The 22,730-nt window shown below is 37.6% G+C and overlaps 1 protein-coding gene across 1 annotated transcript in view; it reads left to right on the top strand.

The window, feature by feature from the left end:
* Positions 1-22,730, top strand: part of pdgfc (platelet derived growth factor c) — a 44,566-nt gene that overhangs the window by 10,869 nt on the left and 10,967 nt on the right. The window contains exon 2 of the mRNA XM_084954790.1: positions 17,563-17,755. Within this exon, the coding sequence (XP_084810916.1) occupies positions 17,563-17,755 (193 nt within the window). The remainder of the gene's footprint in view (positions 1-17,562; positions 17,756-22,730) is intronic.

A 22,730-nucleotide genomic window follows, 5' to 3' on the forward strand; every position in this document is an offset into this window, starting at 1 on the left:
ATAAAGCACCGAAATGTGCGCTGTTTTTCGGTCTGGTTACTACCGTTTATGTCAGAACCGATGCCATAATGGCACCGGATACCGGTACCCATCCCTATTTAGCATATCAGTGAACTTTATCTTTTCACGTGTTGCTTATGGAGGTAACTGGATATGTACAACATGATTCAATATTCTGAGTATATATGAAGTTATTTCTTTTGCTTTCAGTTTTCAGTCACTAAACAAATTCCAATGGAAATTAAATGACCTTTATTTCTTGTTTATGTGCCACTGGAGGAGAGTGAGAAAAGAACCAGAAGCTATTAAATGGAGATGTGAAATATCCCATCTCTAATGCATTTAAGGGGTGAAATAAAAAGCACACCTGTCCCAGTAATCACTGGTACACTGCCGTCTCATGCTGGTTGGATTATTTCATCTAGCACATGGTGAGATGTGATATACGATGCTATGCCAGTGCCATACAGAGTCGGTAACCTAATCACACGTACTATTTTGAGAATGTATGGCTTTTCCCAAAGCACAAATAGGTTTTCGGGCATGCTGGATGTAGTCACCCCCGGCGTGCTTACGCTTGGATCCCCAAGAGAAGGTATCCGTTTCATTTCCAGTCCAGCTGGAATGAAAATACACATTAGCTATTAGGTCTTATGACTGACCAGAATGATTTGCCAACTGTGTGGGAGCATGTTCATGTATCACTGTCTGCATGCAGAACAGGACCTTCAGCAGTTTCTTTTTAACAAAACATGAGTGACTTTTACTTTTACTCAAGTATGTTGTGGTACAGGGTTATCCTGTGGCGCTGGGAAGTGTTTTGTCTTCAAGGTAAATCTTTGGCATAGGAACTTACAGTTTGTTGGATACGAAAAGGAAGCAATTTTACTTGTGGAATTTGGAGCTTCTTCAAATTTCGAATGTAATAATGGACACAACATCATCATATAGGATCAAGTTTAAAGCATGAATTATTTGTTTGTCAATCACCTGATTAAGCTGGAACTGGGAACAGAGAACAAATTAAGACAGAACATAATATTACTCCTCACAAAGATGACATCTGAAGTAGAATTTCCACGGATTTTCTTATAATAATGTTCAAAATTTGATATTGTTTGTTTTCATGTTGGGCCAATAAATTAACATCTATTTCTTGTTATACATGTAGTGAAGATACATGTGGTTGTATTTCCTGCAAGAACCAACAAGCGCCAAAGATTAACTAAAAGCCTTTCTACAAAAGATTGTAAAGAGATATGCAGACACTTGACTTGGCCTTTTGTATTCCATTCACAATGTACTGAACAAAATTGTGATGAATATGATACACTGTGTTAATGTGGCAATTTGTTGCAGGGCTGCTGTCCTTGTACACTGACAAAAAAGCTGGCAAAACAAAGTAACTTACTGGAAGAGCGGGCTTTATTCATTCAACAGGGAATCTTATAGTGGGTTAGTAAGGGATCCCTTGACACTTCTTTCTTTCACTTTTTTTTGGAACATGAATTCTAGTTTAATGTTGAATAGGTGGCAGTATGGGTACTGTGAGGAGCTTTCTGAACATGTTTTCATGCTAAATGCTTTAAACAGATTGTACTTAATGATTAAAAGGGAACGTGATTGTGGTTGTGTTTGGTGCAGATGGGCATAATATAAAGGGCTCAGTGCCCAGATGTTGCATAGCTCAGTATCACTTGAGGCATACAACATTTGAGAAACTCGATGATGTGGAATTACACACAGGGACCATGGTGCGATTAGAAGATGGCAACAAATTTAGAACTGTTATAAATGTGAAATACAGAAACGGTGCGATAATATTTATGGCACCTTTAAAGCAGAATATTGTCATTTAGGAAGTACTGGGCATAATGTGTTTTACTACTAGGTATTATGCCATTTAACTACACCATTGGGTGTGGCATTTCTTACAGCAGGCTTGTATTAGCAGGAAAAGCACATGTGTGCCAATAAGCTGTGCCAGAATGCACAATACATGGGTCAGACGAGCCTTTATTAATGTATTAGACAGATCCGTGACTGGAAAGTCAAAATATCCACTGTGACTAAGAGGTGTTTAATGTTGTTGTTGACATAGAATTGTGTTACATCTGGATACAAGTGGAAACAAGAATGACGATAAATCCCCTGAAAGGTCTTAAATGTCTAGCGTTATGTGTATTAAAGGCCTTCGATCTTAAATGAAGTTAAAGGTAGTGTTCACAGTCTGAGCGGAAATATTGAGTTTATCTCCACACCGGTGATCATTTACATGACATAAAGCGGGCACTCTGCCACGTCAGGTAATGAACATTTCAATAGGACAAAAAACGCTGTTTATTTTTTGGAGTTTTGCTTAGTTTCTAGGTTTAGCATGTTTTATGTCTTATCTTTTGTCTTGGCTGATCTTAAACCTCAGCAGTGTATGCAAGCTTGGTAGCTTTGTCCCTTGTAAATTTAATTCCCATTTGTGCTGTAAAAAAATGTTAAAGGGCACCTGCTATGGCTCATATTTTTATTCTTGAAGTCAACTAAGTTCAGGTAGAACTTCATAATATAGCCCATAACATATAATTGTAAATTTATGGTGTATTTCCCCCATCTAAAATGCTTAACAATAGGTGGTTAGCTGACTTTGGTCAAGTATTTGATTGGAATTCCTCCTTTATGAGGTAGTTTGGCCACTTTCAACCAGTTGGAGACCCCGTGGCAGACCCAGGACACACTGGTGTGACCATTTATTTCAAAATGCAGGTGACAATAAAATGTGCAAAATGATTAATAATAGACTAATAATAGACTAAATGAATAAAATATAGACATATCTGTATCTAGGGTCATCTTGGGAGTGAAAGAGAATGCCCACTACTACTCACCAGTTGTACTTCTCCATGACTTCCACAGTCCATTTTCTTCTTCACAGGGAAGATTGTTTGATAACAGCTTGAAGGACACCTTGTGAATGAATAATGCTGTGAGAAAGAGAGACTCTGTAAGAAGTCTGTCTTTCACAAGAAAAGGTGCCCCTTTTTCCTTCTCCTCCTCCTCCTACTTCACATTTTCATCTCTTCAGCTGTCTCTAATTAGGACTTTTACAGACGACAGCATTAAAATGGCCCGGAACTACTGCAACTAATGAGACACCAATGACAAGGCAGATCTTTCATGCACAACTCCGTTTGTCAAAATCTATCTTTCATTTTCTGCCTTGACAGCCAAAGTTTGTTCAGCACTTTGTTTCCCTTCACACCTGTTGACAGGCTTTAGCGGAGATTTAAGCAGGTCACTGAGTTGGCTTGTTTTTGGCAACGTTTGCAGTATTGGATGCTTGCAGTGTTCAGTTTTCACAGGCAGATTATGGATGTGTTTGCATGCTTGGTGTCAGTGTAACATTTGTTTTAACCACTCTGCTGCTGCCAGTGTTTCTGTTATAAATATAACTGAAAATATATTAAATATTGTCAGTTATCACATAGGCAGAGAGCAGCTGGATTTGCAGTCAAATGCTACTTGCATTCGTCATTGTATTGTAAGATAGGTTTGAACGTAAGATAGAATTCAAAAACTCAAGTAATTTGTGAAAACAAAGATTTAAAAAATAAAAAAGATCACTCACATGGTCCTACATCATTTAAATTTCTAAATGTAGATAACTACTATTGAAAAAACATGTTCAAACTGACTGATGATCAGGTGACTCAAAAGTCAAACAAACATAATTAGTAGGAGACTTTTTTATTTCTTATTTGTATTTTTTCTTTGTGTGTGTGTGTGTGTGTGTGTGTGTGTTTTTTTTGCTTTGTTAGAGCAGTATTTAGTACAGTAGTTTTTGGGTACATAACAAGCTTGTTATCATCTGAATTCTGAATCATCTGAATCATACTGAGGCAGTAATATACATTAATATACAGCCCCACACACAATCAAAGCACAAACATTTACCGCTATTATAAAGTGACTTCAATTAGTCTACCTAAATAGCCAAGAGATCAAGTAACGAACAGGACTTGTTGATTCAAAGCAGAAAATAATTGGTTACTCATTAAAGGCAAACTCATTACTCATAGGTACTTTTAAGCAACTACAAATGAAGGTAAACTCATTTGCAGTCAGACCAAAAAAAGAGTATTCCAAAGTATACTGAGTTAATATTTACTCTGTTGATGCAGTAGAAAAACAAACATTCTTCTTCCACCATGACCGCCAGTCACATTCAAAGCAAATGTGCGTGATTGGTGTAAGTGAATCGATTTGGTATTGACCAATAAGGTTTCCTGCTTTGTACCAATGACTGCACATAGCACTCCAGAATTTCAGTCAAGTTTATAAGCTGCGAATAAATAAGAAACACTTTAATACATGTCATATAGGACAGCGGTCCCCAACCCTTTTTGCGCCACGGACCGGTTTATGCCCGACATTATTTTCACGGACCGGCCTTTAAGGTGTCGCGGATAAATACAACAAAATAAAACTAGTACCGGTACCGAAAAAAAGAAGATTTATTAATAACACACGTGAAAAGACCCAGGAAAACCGAGTAAACGATAAAAACGATAACAAAATAACGCTGAAAACCGATAAAAACCCTGAAAACTATACATTTCACACCTGAGCCTCAACTCTCGCGGCCCGGTGCCAAACGACTCACGGACCGGTACCGGTCCGAGGCCCGGGGGTTGGGGACCGCTGATATAGGATACAATTTGATTCATTGTTATGTCTACGTTTTGGTCTACATGTGGTGTTTACTGTACCTTGGCTATAGCATTGGTTAGCACCATTACCTGACAGTAAGACGGTTCCCGGCTGGCTGGGGCTCTTCTGTGTTTTCCCTGTGCTTCCATAGGTTCTCTACATGTTCTCCAAGTTAACCCCACAGTCCCTAAGACATCAATTGTAAATTGTCCATAGGTGTTACTGTGACCATGAGTGGTTTGTATCTTTCTGTTGGCCCCACAATACACTGGCAACCTCCTTAGGCTATACCTTGCCCCCACCCCCTCCATTACTTGACGTATTTACTCAGATGCACATATTCGCTTATGTTAGAGTAACAGACATCTGTTTTGTATCCATTTATCTCCAGAGATCATTATGTGGCTATTGTTGCTTGAATGCAGCATCATGAATATTCATTGTTTCTAAAGATAAAATAATCATCAAACTGTGAGGTTATGTTTGGAAGCAAACAGATGCGGATGATTAAAAGGCCTTTTTACGAGCAGCAGGAGAGTCAGACAGCCTTCAGATTGGACAATCTGAGACTCAGTGACCTGTGTAGAGGAAAATTGGAAGCTAAGTGGTGAGAGTTCCCATTTATTTGTTATATCGAAAGCTGTTTCCTAAACGAGCACATAAAAAAATATGTCCAGTGAGTTTGATGATATCACAGTGCTCCTCAGGAAATTTCAGCCACTGAGTAGTATTATATTTGTGTAGCAGGATGCAGATGTTATAGAATGTCAGGCAAGATTTACTTGCAGTTCAGGTGCTGAAGTCCAGTTAAGAAAGTTCACCTTGAGCAACAAAAAATGTGATGATTTACACAGAGAGAAACCATTAAATAATCACTGGATGTGTTTATAAATGAGTGAGCTTGTTTTAAATGAGATATTGTTTGACTTAATGATTTGTATGCAATTAGCCATTCAGAATCAGCTAAGGTGAAGCATGAAAGGTCACTGAATCACCAGCTTCATCTGGTGCTTAATGAATTAATCAGAGTTATTGGAGAAGACAGCAGCCTGACTTTCACACTCAATTGGCATTTAATTTCATTCATGCAGTGTGACACGCCCATGTCTTACACCAGGAAGCCCCCCCTCCCCCCTTCCCTTTTTCATTGAAATCAATCAGTGCAAGGTGCCAAATTTGCCCTTAACCAGCAAACATGTCCATCTCTGTTCTTGCAATAACTTGCACAGAGCTGGAATGTAGCTGCCTGTCTCTATTCTAATCTCACATAAACTGTGGTAGTATTTAATATGCTCTGAAATGTGAAAGTTTGTAATTTTGTAACAGGGCTTAATGACATAATGAGAGAAAGATTTAATGTTTAAGATAATTAGATAATTAGATAATTGAAGAAAATTGTTTTTTCTTAAAACCAGACAACACTCCATTGTAATTCTTTATATAATTGATTAAAGTGACCCATAAGGAGAATTAACTTGCATACTTTAAGTCACTGAATTACCTTCAAACATCACCCTTCAGAAACATCAGTTTCCCCTTTTTCTAATCCTGAAATTGCCACTCATGTCAACTCTGAAGATCCAGGTACAAACATGTTTAGTTTAGCAAATCCAGCCTCTTGGCAACTTGGTATTCTGGGGTGCAGACACTATTCTCTCACATCTGAAAGATATACATTTCCTCCTGTTTTCTTTTCTTTCTTTTTTAGGTTCAACAAAATAAGTGAGTTTGAATTTGATTAAGGGACATAAGGACATAGTTGACTGAATTACCAACAAAGGAAGAACCAAAGTCTATGGCTTTGAACACGGTTTCATCAGTTTGAATCTTGTATACATTCTGTATACAACAATCTAAGGCTTCTTTTCTGCAGTTCTTGTGTTTGGAAGAAAAAGCAGGATGTCACAGGAAAAGAGCAGTTGTGCTCAGTAAACCCTCCCTTGGTAAATAGAGGTTCAAAGGGGTATACTTTCATTACCCTAGGTTCAGAGCTACAGCCTCTCTTCTGTCGACAGCTGGACCAAAAGGTTATAGAGGCTTGGTCGGGTGGCAGTAATTAGAGATCCACGACAAGCTCCTTAAAGAAAATGATCTGTATTTGGAATCAGAGCCATAGACCAAAGAATTTATCTTTAAATTGCCAATACTGAACTGAATTGAGCTGTATGTTTATCTATTTCTATACTGAATGCTTTTCTCTTACAGCAAAAATCCCATCAGACCATTCGAGGTTTTACCCAGATTTTCTTGCGTTGCTGCAAGCTTCTTAAAGGGTTGCTTAGAGGTTATGTTTGCCAAGTAAATTGTAAGTTTATTTTTTGGGAATTCAAGACAGATGTTGTGTTTAGATAATCATTGTTAGTAGCTGCAATGCTCTTAGTTTTTACATTACAGTGATCACTGGGAGTTCTCTGTTACTTGGATTTTTCTGATTTAAGATAAGATTAAAGTAATGGGACAAGGGAGGAAGATGTGTGAAGACAAACTCATTGAGTGTCTGACTTTGGCTGTTCTCCAAGTTGCAACCTAAGCTTTCCTGACATTCCAGAACATACTTGTGTGGTCCCAGAACAATTTAGAAATCATTAGTTGAAAACATTATTGACCTCCTGTAAGCCCTGCATTGTTGATTTGAATGTTTCTATCTTAGGGGAGAGCTCCAGGGAGCTCCAAAGTGGGTTATGGTCAGGTCTCAAATCTCTCAGCTATGTTCATTGCAAAATCTGGATCTTTGATCAGTCTTAATAGCAGTGTCTGGATCTGGTAAAGCAAAGCTGTCTTCCAATCTGGCTCGTCACAGATCAAACTGTAATTTTCTCCAAATATCCAGCTGTCCAGCACACAGATGTGACTACAAAGCAGCCTGGAGCTGCCATCCACAGCTGTGAAACAAAGTTTAAAAAAGACCCAATTCATCTGTCATTGCCTTTTTTCTTCATTTCTTTTAGCCAGAAGGGGACGGTACTTCTGTCTCCTAGTGTTTCACATTTCACAGCTCTGCTTTGTTTTCTTTCTTTTTTCAACTATCGGTCCATCCTCTTTACAATAATTAGCTTTGATATTAATTATGTGTGTGACAGCTAACAAGGAAATTCAGGCTGATGAGGGGCATCGTTGTATAATGCAGCACATGACAGCAATTTTAAGACAGAGAGAAGCTTGTACACTGTTGTAACTTGTGCAAAACTAGAATGATTTAGAAATTGTCTGTTTGAATTAGGCAACAGTGAGTAACTACAGACTTCATAAATGATAAAGAACAATAATGAGGTTGAGTGAATTTATTCTTCACTTAATGGCTGATTGTTATGCTGATATCATGTCTAAATCCAGGCTCAGACACAGAATTCCAGAGGGTCAGCACAAATAGATGACCGTAGTAGAAACACTGACACTCAATCTTTCTTTTTCTGAATGCCAAACACAAGTGCGTGCACTAATTAGAGGCTCCAAGAAATCATTGAGGGGTGTGGAAGCATTGTAATCTGAGGAGAGGCCGTTGTGTGGTGGCTAGTGCTAGATGGGACCAAAGCCTGAGGGGCTGAAAGACTTCAGTTTAGGTTTGGTGTGTCTGCCAGTGGTGTGCAGTCATAACATGAGCTTGCACACTCCTGTGCATTCACTGTCATTAACAGCCTGCAGCTGTGGCTTTGGAAAAACTTATCACGATTTGTAATCATTTCTCAGATAACACTGTGCATTGCGCTAAGGATATCTTTCACAGCCATCGGTGGCTTGAGGACTTAATAATATAACTTTAGTGTCTTTTAGCATAGGCTATTTTTATGCATTCTGAGAGATACTACTTTGTATAATAATTGTTATCTACCAACTATAGTCTCACAGTAATGCTAATTTTAACTCTTAAAGTTGATGTGTTTTACTTTTCCAGAAAATCAGAACTGTGAATTTTCTTTTTCATCTTAATGAAAAAAATCGAGGCGATCGTGGCTCAAGAGTTGGCAGTTCGTCTTGTAATCGGAAAGTTGCCGGTTCTAGCCCCCAGCTCTGACAGTCTCGGTCGTGTGTCCTTGGGCAAGACACTTCACCTGTTGCCTACTGGTGGTGGTCAGAGGGCCTGGTGGCGACAGTGTCCGGCAGCCTCGCCTCTGTAGCTACAATGTAGCTTGCCATCACCAGTGTGTGAATCTGTGTGTGAATAGGTGGATGACTGAATGTAGTGTAAAGCGCTTTGGGGTCCATAGGGACTAAGTAAAGCGCTATATATATATATATATACAAATACAGGCCATTTACCATTTAATAGCGTAAAGCTTACATTTTAATTGTTCATTTTTGCAGTGCACTGCTTTTAGCAAATCGTATACCAGTAATTTATAGCAGCACATGCTTTGTATCATTTACTTAAAATAATACAAGGAAAACAACATGAACCAAATTTTACTTTTAATTGTAGTAAATGAAAATTTAAATATCCTTTCTATTTAGGGTTTTAGGTAGACACAGACGTGGTATGAAATGGGCCATCTGATGTAATCTACAAATGTTCTACAGCAGGTGTGAACAGATGTTGTTCATCTCCTCTTAGTCAAGTTGATCTTGTGGCTAAAGGAGGACCACCATTCATTCAAATCTAGAAGGTAAATGCTCTGAGGTCATCAACCATGACTTTTCTGACTTCCCTGTAGGTAGTTTCATGAAAAAGGAACGTTTCAATGCAGGGGATCAACAGTATCACATTAATACATTAACGCTCAAGAAAACCATGTGGTTCAGGCCTTTAGTGCAAGGACTGATTCCATATCTTTTGACCTATAACTCCCTCACTTAAAATGTTTTTACAGATAGTAGTTTTCCACTTCATAATGATAGAACTGGATGCTTAAAAGGTTTGAAAAGTGAAACGGACGCGAGCATGTGTTTGGCAAATCCTTTCCTCCCTTTGTTGGTGTAAAAACATTGAAAGGAAAAAGATTTGACATATCCAAAAGATCAAAGGTCAGAGTTATTGTGACTTCAATTCAATTCAATTCAATTCAATTTTATTTTATTTATATAAAATCACAACAAAAGTCGCCTCAAGGCGCTTCATATGCATCCTATTCTTGTAAACATGACATACCTGGAAGATATTTCCCTATATTGAGCCACAGCCAGATTCTTGGGAGAAACCTGTCCGAGATTGAATATCAGGGGTCAAAATGTCATATAGTCATATAAAAAAAGAAAGCTTCACTTGACACATTATCAGTGTCTCATATCTTTGTGGAGAAATTTGGGCCCACTCTTCTTTATAATGTTGCTTTACTTCAGGGAGGTTTTCGTCTAAGCAAAATTCCCTTAAGTTCCAAAATCTTGAAGCCGTAAAACAAGTCTAAATGATCACCCCTGCACCATTGTGCTTTACAGTTGGGATCAGGTGTTTATGTAAAAATGTTGTGTTTGGTTTGGTTTTTGCCAGCACTGTGCATATAGTTAAACATCTCCACTTTGGTTTCTTCTGTTCAAAGGATATTGTTCCACAAGTCTTGTGGTCAGGTGCAACCTTGCAAGCCTAAGATATTTGTTTGTCTTTTTTTTCCCATTTGGACTTTCTGTGAGCATTGCATAGTCTGAACATAGGGTGCTGTGACTTCTACCCCTGGGAAGTCATAGCATTGTATTGAAATACACATTGGAATGCTCCAAATCAGCAAACTACTAAAAACTCTGAATTTATAGAGGTGGTCATACTTACTGATGATCAGTTAATCACGTGCATTTGATCAGCAGCACATTTATGATACTTACCCTCTTAATTCACATCAAATACCTGTGAGCAATACTTTTTGATTTGCAAAGTAATGCATTGAACCCTGTGCAAAACTGCCCTTTTCACAGAACTAAAATGTTATTTTATCTGAAGAACAAAATGGGAATCCAAACATGCTTCATATTTAGCAGAACACTAGATAATGACACAAATCTTAAAGCTGTTCAAACTTTTTAGATCACGTGTGAAGCTTCCAGTTTTTAGAAATTGTTGCTTTTGTTAATTCTAGGTTTACAAATGTGGTTTTAAAAATGTTTTGTTTTTACACAAAAGGTGCAACTGCAAGTTTCTTCAACTTTTGCGGTATTCTTTTCAAACCTGCTATGCTTCCTCTTCTGCCCAACATGCAGAAGCTATGTCTGGCAGATTAAAGGGTTCCGCAGAGCCAAATTATTTTTTAATGGTATGAAAGTTTCTCATGGCATGTTTCAGCTCCTTTTTTCTGGCTGGCTGACTGTAAACCCAAATGCAATAAATATCCTAAGCAGGTCGGGAATTTACTGCACCTGTAGTAACCACTGCACTAATTTAATAAGCAACAGATGTTGGACTGATTGCATTGAAGCTGGAACACATGCAGTAAAAGAAGGGAATTCTTTGTTAGGTACAGTTTCATCAAAAATGCTGCAGCTCTGTTGCACAGAGGCTCCTCATTCATTTTGATCAATAAGTAACAGAGCTGAAATTTGGATTTAGTATCATAGTGACTCAGCTGTCGATTACCAGGCAGGAAATAGCTGTCGTGAGTGGTTATCTGTGATCTATGCGAGGCTGAGAAAGTATTGGGCCAATCTTTTACCAGCTTTGGTCAAAATTATAAAATCATTTAATTAAGGTGCTGAAAATACATTCATACTGATTTATTGTGAATTTAGTCAGTTAATGTATCAACTGTTAAAACAGCAAAAATACAGTATTTCCTTACTGTTTATGTATAACCCCACATGAGAAACATATGTATTGCTTTCTCAGCTTTGAATAGCGGCTTGCTAGGCCAAAATTATGTCTGCTACTGTACTATAAGCAATACTACTGCCAGATAAACTCCTAAGCTAAGGATTAATTTAATGAGATACAGTAATTTTAGAATGTGAAGAAAGATGAATTTAGTGAACCTAACAAAAGCCAGGATAAATGATTTTCATTCTTCCATCTGGTTGTTTATGAGAAACATGCAGCAGCTTGGACAAAGGAGCCATTATCATTAGTTAATCTTAGCTTAAAGCTATATTTCATTTAATAACGCATCTGGGTTTAAATGCAAGTGTGTGCTTGTATATGGGTGCATATGTGTGTGCATGGAGTTTTTGAGCACTTTTACTGTATAACTGTTAGGGCCCCATTATTTGTTGAGATGTGTGTTATAAATCCTGTTATAAGAGTAGTATATATCTCACTATTTTCATATTTCTTTCCTTGTGTCTACTAATCTAAGTGTTCACACGATCATGGTTTTCTGTATGGGCATTTCAGTTTTCTTTTGGCAGGGGAAAGGTTAATGTTTAACAGCATGAATGGTTCACCCACTAATGTGTGAACAAAGCACAATGGCTGCAGTGTATAGGCTCCTATTTATTCAGAGTCACTTCCTCCCTTAATAGTCGACTCTACTTTACTCACAGAGAAAAAAGTAGGTCAAGGAAAAGTCATGTTTGAGGTAATTCACTCTAGGGGACCACATCTCTGATCATTAGATGACATTGGTTAACCCTGAGTGTGAGGTCATTTTCAAGTCAAAGTTACACCCAGAACATGGCCTGAGTGGTAGCGTGTCTGTGCATATTACAGTGCACTGAGGATAAATTACAGAGGGAGGCTATCAATGAAAAAGCATGAAAAGACAGTGTTTATATGAAAGAAGGAGGCTGTTTTTTCACCATGTGGATTCGACTTTAATCAGATGTTGGTTCTCAGGTGATGTACTCTCACTTTTAAGGACTCTCTGCTTTGATGCAAGTGCATAAAAGACCCACAAAGAAGAATCACTCTAATAATTCATTCTTCAGCTTCACGGTAAAATACCTGAACCAAAGAGGAATGCGAACACATTGTTCATCCACCTTCTGCAGTTACTTGTGATGAGTGTGTAAGGATGAGAGAGGATGTTTGCAGACGGTCTGGATTAACTATGATTTCATCCATGAAGATATCTGGAATACCTTTTCATCAGGACATAATTCCTTTATATCAGAGCCTATGATAACATATTTCATCATTTTTAGGAAAGAGTACCTAGAAAAATTATTTTCTCTGTTAACAGTTTTTCAATTTTTTGCATTTTTGCACTTAAATTACCAGATCATCAAATTTTAACGTTAGACAAGTGGGGCCTGTTAGTGTGTAGATGTTGTTTTGGCTTCTTTTGTGGCCTCCTGGATAAGTTGTTGATGTGCTCTTGGTTTAATTTAGCCACACTAACCACAATAGGGATGGGAATCTCAATAGTTCAGTAGTTCAGTCCCTTGGAACTGTTAGTCTGCTTGGTTCCACTTGCACTTGTGCTACAATCAACTGATTTCAGTTCATTTGTTGGAGGAGGAAAATAAACGCTGTCTACAGCGTGGATATGGACATTTTATTGCACAAAAGGAGAAGAGCAAAATGGTAAATTGGAAACAGATCTGGACAGAAGCAATTACATTATGTCAACTCTTTGCAAACAGTTGCATAGATAGCATGCTAACACTAAGCTAGCCCCAGCCCAACAGCCAGACCCCGAACTTCAACAGGTAACAAACAGAGCGGTCAGGCTGCAGCCTTTGTTTCTACTTGTTCATGTTTCTAAAGTAAAATCACAGTGCTGATTGCTTTTAAAGTCCCTTTGTTCTGGTTTTCATCTTTTCTTTGTATTGTCGAGTTTGTGTTTATACTTGCATACTTAGATAAAGATCATATGTGTCTTCATTAGGACAGGGATTTGTGTTGGTGTGTGGGACGATAGCCTGTAGGTTCATATCATTAAATGGTAATCATGAGACAATGCGTTTCAGGTCTTTTTACAGAGAAATGCGAGGAATGTAACGAGTAGTGTAACAAATTAATTTCTCCTGGGAGTAATTAAGTAACGTGCTTCATTTAAGAAATTTTTTCTGTGTAATGTGTAATACATTACTTTTTTGAGTCGTGATCACAACATTGATCACAACAAAGAGGGGAAACACCTCCAACATATATAAACATTTGATCATGCAATTTATTTGCATGACTGTAATGTCTTTGGTATGCTGCTTTGGCGGTGGTGGTGATTCAAAGTGAAGCCAATGATACCCATTGAGAATTGATATTGATCGATTTGAAATGATAAATGATATCGATAATAGAAACAGAATCACTAAATCGCTTATCCATTCCCCTCGCTATTTACCACTATTCCAATTTGTGGGTAATGGCTTCCACTCTGCTTCACTGGAGTCTTCCTTGTAATGCTTTCCAGACTAATGTCAATGACTGTTTCTCAGCTGTTTTCTTAGATTATAGCATTTATGTTGCTTTTTGAGATCTTTTAGCCTACTTCACTTTATAAGACAGGTTCCATTTAAGTGTTTTCTTGATTCAGCATGTCTGGCAATAATCAGATTTGGGTGTGGCCAGTGAAATTGAACTCAACTATCCAAATGTGCTGCTAAATCACAGTTAATTTTATGATTTCACAAGGAGGAGCAATTACTTTTTTAGACAGGGCCAGATAGAGTTGGGTTGTTTTTTGTCTATAATATATAAAATCAACAATTAAAAAATTCATTTTGTAGTTACTTGGGTTATCTCTGTTTAATAAACGCTAAATACCAAATGGACCAAATGAACCTCACTGTAATGGGGATGTAATTAAAAGATGTCATTATGATGGCAAACAAAGCTTTAATAGCATGAAAGCTATCTCCTTATTTCCTCTTGACTCAGCAAGTGGATAGAAAAAGAATCAATCTCACACAATGTGATAAATAAACCATAGTCTAAAAGATCATCAAAATTAAAGATTGAATTATTTATTTTGAAGCTTGTTGTTAATAAACATGTGTAGTCCTGATGCAGAAGATAAGACTTTTATTTCAATAATGCTTGTTGAAATGCCTGCTTTTGCAAGAACTGCATGTGCAGTTTTGCAAGGAGTAGGATCAACCCTGAAAGTTGGCCCTGGCTGGATGAGACAATTTGTACTTGAGGGTATACTCTTCACATAGTTATGAAAGAGCCTGTTCATTGAGAATTCATGCCTGGGCTTTGTTTTTCTTTGCATCTGGCATATAGTCATTCAGTTTTTCCCACCTGGCACACAATCAAACTGAAATGAAGACATCAAAGTGGTAATTGCAATGTGAAGTAAATTTTTTTCCCTAAAAGTGTCTTTTTTTTTCTTTTCTAATATGCATATTCTGTCTGATAAATGGAATCAGAGCAGATGCAAGTGGAGAAGAACAAAATGTAATCAAGTTATACCAAATAAATAGATAAATACATTCAGGACTGTGTGCCTTTTTTCACCAATCAGAACCATTTTCTTTTGTAACGCCCATGTTGCTTTATAAACGTGAGCCAAGCAAGCTATAATACATGACAAAGATGCACACATCTAGTATATATAAATCAAGTCCGAGTCAGTGAGTGTCTCTAAACTTTATGTGTACTGTATGTTAAAACAGCCAATTCAGCTAGCAGACTAGCTTCTAAACTTCTCATTGTAAATCACATATAAAACTTGACATGAAGAGCAACAAGGGCGTGAACACTATGTTTGCTTAAAGTTACTGACTTTAAATTTTCAAAATTGAAACTGCTTGTTAAGAAGTCACAGCTGAATTTGGTTTCTCTTACCTACTTTCAGTGACCACTCCTTCCGAGAGATTTATTATCCTTGGAACCATTCAGAGAAACTTAGTTGCTGTGGAGCTGTTTTTTGACATTATACAGGGTGAAAACATGGCATAAACCTAGTCTGTCTATGTTTTTGTAATGCAAATAACCTCACAATGAATCAGGCAACTGAGTATGAATCACATCCTTAGTCAAATTTATGGCAAAATAAAGAGTAGTCAAGCTTTAAACATAAAATTGTTCGTATTGCACGGGGGAAATGGTTACTCATCCATTTAATGGACTACCAAACATCCAGCAGCACACTCCTTCTCCTGAACATATTACGCCCCTGCTGCTTCATCTGATGGTTAAATGCATTGGATTGTTTTATGAATACTGAATGTTCATCAGTGGTACAAAAATAAATACCATGCTGGGAATGGTATCGATTTATCATTGTAAACTTTGACAGAAAGTCATCAAAATTTCAGCACAGCATGTTAATGCTAATTGCAATATATCGAGTGAGTGTTTATATTAGTAAATTGTTCTGCTGACAATTTATGTAATGCAAAACAAAATATTTCAGTGTTGACACAAGCTTAAACCTTTATCATAGAAAATGTGGCTTTGCTTAAAGGAACCTTTTTCCTGAAGCCAGATTATATGTTGTTCACTTAAATATAGCTACAGCATTACAGCGTTTTGTGCCAATTTCAATAGCATCTCTGCATTCAATGAATGCGCCTGGGGGAAACAGCTAACCTGGCTTCTTTAAAAAGTGCATTTCCCTCAGAGAGAAGCAGACTAAAAGATTGTGTATATGTGATTTTACAGCAAAGACAAAACAATCATCCTCTTTTAATGGTTAAAGTTGTTGTTTTTCAGTTATAATTAATACTTAGGTGTTTTAGACTGTGTAATGAGTAATAAACAGTATAAATAATCATATAAATTATATACAGATATAATTATTAATACTACACTAGTAGACATATATAATGTAAAATATATATATTATAGTAATTTTAATGTGTTTAATTGTGCAGATGGCTTCTCATGTATTTATGTTGTTTACATTTAATTATATTTTACTAAATGGCTTTAAAATGGCCCTGCAGTCAGCATGGTTTCAGGGTGTTGTCTTGCAATGATGGTGAGGCTCAGGTGGAAGCATCTTGGCAATTTTTCATGTCAAGGTGACAGGGTCTCTGCAGTCTGGGTCTGAGTGACAACCATAGTCATTGTGTTGTCATTGTCATTAAAACCCTGTAGCCACTAGTTCCAGTTGGATTATTGGGTTTGGTCAAAACAGTTTCTTGAATTCTACAAAGAATCATAACAATACATTTAAATCCAATTACATGCACTCACAAATGATAATAAAAAATAAAAGAGTATGATTGTAGAATTTTTCTTTGGAGACTGCTTTTGTGTTTACTCCAGTATCAGATAAATCTGTCAGTTAATTTTTTAACTTCTTTGATTGGTTACCTTCATGTTATCTCATTTCCTACTTTTTTTTTAAATCTCAAACTCAATTTTTAATCCATGCAACCAGGTAACTTGGTCTGGGTTGCAGAGGGCAGGGCTGGCTCTACACAACTTAATCAGCTCTTCCACAGGAACACTTTGGGAATGCCTGTTCCCAAGCCAGCTGAGAGATGTGATCTCTTCAGTATGTCCTGGGTCTTTCACAGGGGCTCCTTCCAGGGGAACATCCAAATCACCTTAAATATCAGGAGTTCATGAGGCATCAGTTAGATGCCTAACCACCTCAACTGGTTCCTTTCGATGTGGAGGAGTAGTGGCTCCCAAATGACCAATTTCCTCAGCCTATCTCTAAGGCTGAGCCCAGACACTCTTTGGAGGAAATGTTCATTTCCACTGCTTGTATTTGCAGTCTCACTGTTTCAGTCACTAACTAAAGTTCATTACCAGGTGAGGGTAGGAACACCAAGAGACCAGTTTACCCTGGGGTGGGTGCTTGAGGGCCCACCAACCGTAGGAGGACAATCACATAATGATTTGCCTGACGAAACAGTGAGCGCTTATTTTGTCTCACTTCTTGTGGTAAACACCTCATTATTTTAAACTACATAATAATTCTTTAATTGTGGCAGACATGTTCATGTTTTAGTTTATAACCTTAAGTTTTTTTCAAACCAAGCTCTTGTCATTTAAAATGCAATAAAATGAGTATCCCTATTGGTAGTCAAGGACCAGTTAGGCATTATAATCTGATTTACATATTAAGCTATTACATGGTCTGTGCATTCTTTTTTCTGTTTTAGGAGTGCAAGATTCTAACCAGGAGAAAGTTATAACAGTGTCTGGAGAGGGAATGATCCACAGCCCAGACTTCCCGCACACTTATCCGAGGAATACAGTGTTAGTCTGGAGACTAGTCGCCAGCAGCAACATGAGGATCCAGCTTACCTTTGATGAGAGATTTGGGCTAGAGGACCCTGAAGATGGAATATGCAAGTAAGGCCATGCATTTGAAAAAAATATACATATAAAAAAAAATAATGCAACATAAAATTATTTTGTTTCGTTGTGTTTTCTGACCTCACTTTATTTAACAAAGGGGCCATCCTCCCAGAAAGTATTTTAATATTACTTCAATGAAATTTAATTACATAACAATTCTTTTTTTTTTCAAATAAGATATTGTATTATATTAGTCTTATAGAAAAATATAACCATCATCAGCACTGCATCAGAAGTAATATACATTGTCCTTTATAGAGCACTTTCTCTGCTTGCTTGTCTTAATGAGATCATATAGGAGCTTTCCCAGTTGACATGCTAGATACATGTTGGTCTGAAGTAAAGACATGTCCCATCTGTGTTTTAATCCATATTTGAAAATTAGTCAGAGTGTGGCCATTTGTAAAACTGCCTTTAGTCTGCCAGAGTGTGAATATTGAAAACCCAGTTATTTGTTACACCCAGGAAAGGCATGGATTAGCATTGCTTTTTAGTACATATATATTTGATGCGTGGATCAGCTCATAGAACAGCTTGAAAGATACATGCCACACCCTCTGCATAGCAGCACAGACACAAAAACACATGCAGTACATTCTGTAATTTATTGAGCATTCGACTTTCAATTACTACTTTGATTTTCCCCTGTTGCCATTCATTTTAAAATAGGATCCTAAGCCCCACCGATCGATTTACCCATTTACGCATTGCACATTATGCTCAGTACCTTTCTGCCAATATATCACAACTGGCTGGTTAGCATGATGGAGCTCAATCTGGGGAAGATTCTGGGGGAGGGTAACTTCACTAGTCATTCCTGGAGAGCCCCCTAATGGATAAAAATGTGAATGACCGCTGTACTTCTCTACAGAGCTGACAAGGTGTAGATAGCATTGCATAGCTGAAAAAGCAGGCTGTGGACACGAATGAGTAAACCCTGTTCCATGAACAGTTCCTTGAAATACAACTCCATCAATTAATGAGGTGTTTGTGATGTTGGCTCTGATGTTGGTCTAGTGTTTATATATGTTGTTTCTAGCTAATTTAATTGTCGTAAGTGCTGTATAGTTTTGCCAGCCAGCATTTATGCTTCTGGTGCAAATAAAAAAATCTTTCTTTATGGGCAGCTGATTGAAAAACTAAAAATTCTGTGTGTGACTGGAGGTAATTTGAGCGCCTTAGCTCACCTGCCATGGACCAGGTGCCTGTTGACGAATGAGGTTAATGTTGCTGTCAAAACTCTGCGAGGGAAAGTTGCACAGTAGGGCAGGGTGCCGACTGACAACTTTTGTGCTGTACTGCCCTTACAAGACTGCACTAGTCAGCACCCTCAAAGAAAGGGGCAAAGACGATAAAAACATCCTTTTCCAGGGTCATGCAAGTCATTTTCACATCCACTGCTCCAGCTCTAGCATTTTTGTATCTTTGTCCAACCCTTCTCAAGCCCCCAACAAAGCCCAACAGGTTTTGCTCAGATCCCAAGATACATACTTTTGCCAGAGTTGGCAGACAGATGAGCGGTGCATGCAATCACACGCAGAATCCCAAACCTGCCTGCTTTTCTCTTACACTCACTCTCTTTTTTCCCCTCTATCAAACACAAACACTTTGTTCCCCCCACACACATACACACATACACACACACAAGCCTCTGGCCTAGTCTGCTACTTTATCTTTTATGTGTGTTTAAAAATTAATTCCCCAAAACTTCCTCTTAGACCTCCATTTCTCTGGTTGTTATAACAAAGAAAATCACATGCAATGCTGCCGATACTCTGTTATGTCACTGTGCAATGTGACGCAGATTAACAAGAGTCTAATCTCCTGTCCACTAATTCACATCAATGTGGCTAAAACAAACAACAGTGGGAGATGTGTTTGGCTCTGGTAACAACCCTGGAGTGAGAACTCTTTGCTATGATGAGAGGGAATAGCCGGGATGCTCATCTGTTATTCTGTTTTTTCTGTGGCACGATGAAAAGCATTCTTACCAAATCCACTGGAGGAGAGGCATATTGGAGAGGGATTGGTCTTGCTGCTGGTTGGCATGGCAGCAGATTCGTGCTTGACGACTCCCAGACAGCAGTGTTCTGAGAAAGGCATTTATGCTCTCTGTCTCCAGTCTGAAAAGAGCGGACTAAAAAGACAGTGTTTGTGTTGCTAATCTGCGTTATCTCTGTGGCAGATATTGTATCTATTAATAATGTACAAGAAGGAAAACTATGTAGCAAGAAAGCTTTGTGAATATTAAACACAGTTTCTTTGCTGGGTACTGAAAGGTTCTCCTTTCTCCACTGCAACATGTTAAAGGTCGCTTTTTTATTTTCATCCTGCTCACTGTGAGTATGTCGCCTTATTTGTAAATCTGAGAAACCACTGTTGAACATGGTGATTCTGAACACATGTCGACGTGTAATGATCAGGGTATTCTGCATTATTGATGAGCCATCTGTCAAAGCCCTGCAGCAGTCTAAAAGTTGACTTTTAGAGAAGAAAGCTTCTCGATTCACTGACCTCCAACGAGGACAACAGAGATGAGCTAAAGTGATGTTTTGTCCTTTTCCAAAATGATTTTTTGCTGTTACTAATTATCAAACATTAATGCATTTAAACTGGAAATATACAGTTTTGCCCTTCTCAATAAGTTCATTTTTGCAGATAACAAACTTCCTGTATACATTTCCACATCAAAGGTAACAGAGTTGGTAGATATATTGACACTCCCACCCCTTTAGTTTATTTAACATCACAGAAAATCCATTTTTAGCATTGCTCATGTCCCTCCATGTTGTTTTATTGAAACCAGCTTGAACTGAATCTGTCAAGCCTGTGCAAATGTAAACAATGTCCTTGAAATCCAAATATCCGAATTGGCAGCACTGAATGAGAGGTTAGCGTGGCTGTTGACGCAAATGGCAAAGTGATTAATCCCAGACTGTGAAGAGTCAGTGAAACAAGGCTTTATTCAATGCAGTGCAGCCACTAGTTAAACACAGGTATAAATAATAAAGGCTGAACTCCTGAACTACATGTCTTAAGTGCTGACATTGGTCAATATTTTCACTGGCACACCAAAGGAGTTTGGAGCATGGCCATATGTCTCTGCACTTCATAATGTTTACTGGTATTATGGATTGGCGGGGCGGTCAGAGGAGACAGACAGTCGTGTAATTACAGACAGACTCACAAGCCTGACAAGTCCACAAACAACATGATGCTTTTAGTCTTGTTTTTTCTCTCACACTAAAATGTATAGTTTATGTTGACTGTAGTTTTTTTCATTTTAAAATCCAGTAATATATATATTATAATATATTATAGTGTAATATATGTTATATTATAATATATTAATATATTACTGAAAATGTTCATTACTGACCATAATTGAAGTCAAAAATAAAAAATGAAAAATATAGATTTTTAACAAACCAATATATATTTGTACTTTTCATTAAAAAATACTTAAAATCTTCAGTCTGATGGAATGCACCACTAAAGACAACAATCCCAGAACTAGAGTATAAAACTGCATATAAAAGATGGATGTAGTCATCATGACGTCACCCAAAGATCAGTTAAGACCTATCACGAGGGTACAAGTTGGATATTTGCAGTGTTGCACTCTAAGATATTTGTAATCACAGATTGGCTGAATGTGTCAAATCTGACCAAGAAACCGAGGGACACTGTTCACCCATTTGCTAATCAGTTGTCAAGTCATAATTTTTAAGCTGGTATCCCTGTTTATCTGCCTTTATAACTCTATGAACATCATGACACATTAAAGGTGATTTTAAAATATCTAAAGAACTAATCATATTAATATGATGATCAGAAACTTAGTAAAGTCACACAACATGGGAGCAGAAGGATATTTTGCAGGTTTTTTTGCAACTACAGGAGTCACTCAGCTTAAAGACCTGAAGTGCCATTTGAGGAGTGATTGGGATACTGAAACAGTATTTGTTTGTGTGCTTACCAATTATTTTGTAACTGACAAGTCAAAAATCTAAAAGTCATTCTTAGGTTGTACTAAGTAAATCTATAAGCAATATGCCGCAAGACTTTACATAAAAGAGATCTAAAATCTCTCCACAAAGAAAACTCAAATGAAGACAAGGACTCAGTGCTTTTGATCAAGTGATACATTCTTTAGTCACACATACATTCAAAGAGAAAAAACAGATAACATCAGGTAGGATATGCATGTCAATAAAGCAACATTTTACAGTTACAGATTACAAGAGGTGATAAAAATTGTTTAATGTTAGATTTGAACGAAATATAATGGCAAGCAGGGAAGTAATAGATAACAGAAAGAGGCTACTGATTGACAGCGGACATACTAGGATAGGTGGATAATTCAGAAAGCTGTGAGAAGCATATGTCTGTGGTGCCTTTGCTAACTATAGCTAGCTAGAAGCAGCATTGTCTTTCTAGCGACTTAACAGGTGTGGAGTGTGTGGAGTGATTTTTTAGGGCTGACAGTTTTTTCCTCTGCTTGGCAAGGTTTTCAGAGTTGTGGTTTTCTCCACAAGATGCTATCTCCAACACAACAAAACAATGTGAAAGTAAAGTTTTTACTTTGCTACTGGAAATTTGTTTTGGAGTATAATTATAGAGGCCTGGGTCTCTTGTGCAGTCAACAATGTTTAATTAAAAACCATATTTCAATGACATGTGGTGTAATAGGCCTGTCAAAAGACTGCATCATTGGTCATTAATTGCCAAAAGTAACAGCTGCTTATGCTGCACTATCCTTAGATCCTTCAACTTGAGATTTGACCGCAATGCACTAGTGATTTCCAGTTTATTTTTATCCATTTAACTCGGGCTGTAAATAATAGAGATCTCATCTCATGCAGCTACCCTGCTGTTAGAGATATTTATTTTTGTATTCTTTTTTTAAATGAGGTTAAATCTTTATTGCCCTTGCAGCTTTATTAACAATCTCACCTTCAGAACGACC

Source organism: Perissodus microlepis, chromosome 2 (assembly GCF_051167445.1).
Source record: "Perissodus microlepis isolate ML-2025 ecotype Zambia chromosome 2, ASM5116744v1, whole genome shotgun sequence".
Classification (NCBI taxonomy): domain Eukaryota; kingdom Metazoa; phylum Chordata; class Actinopteri; order Cichliformes; family Cichlidae; genus Perissodus; species Perissodus microlepis.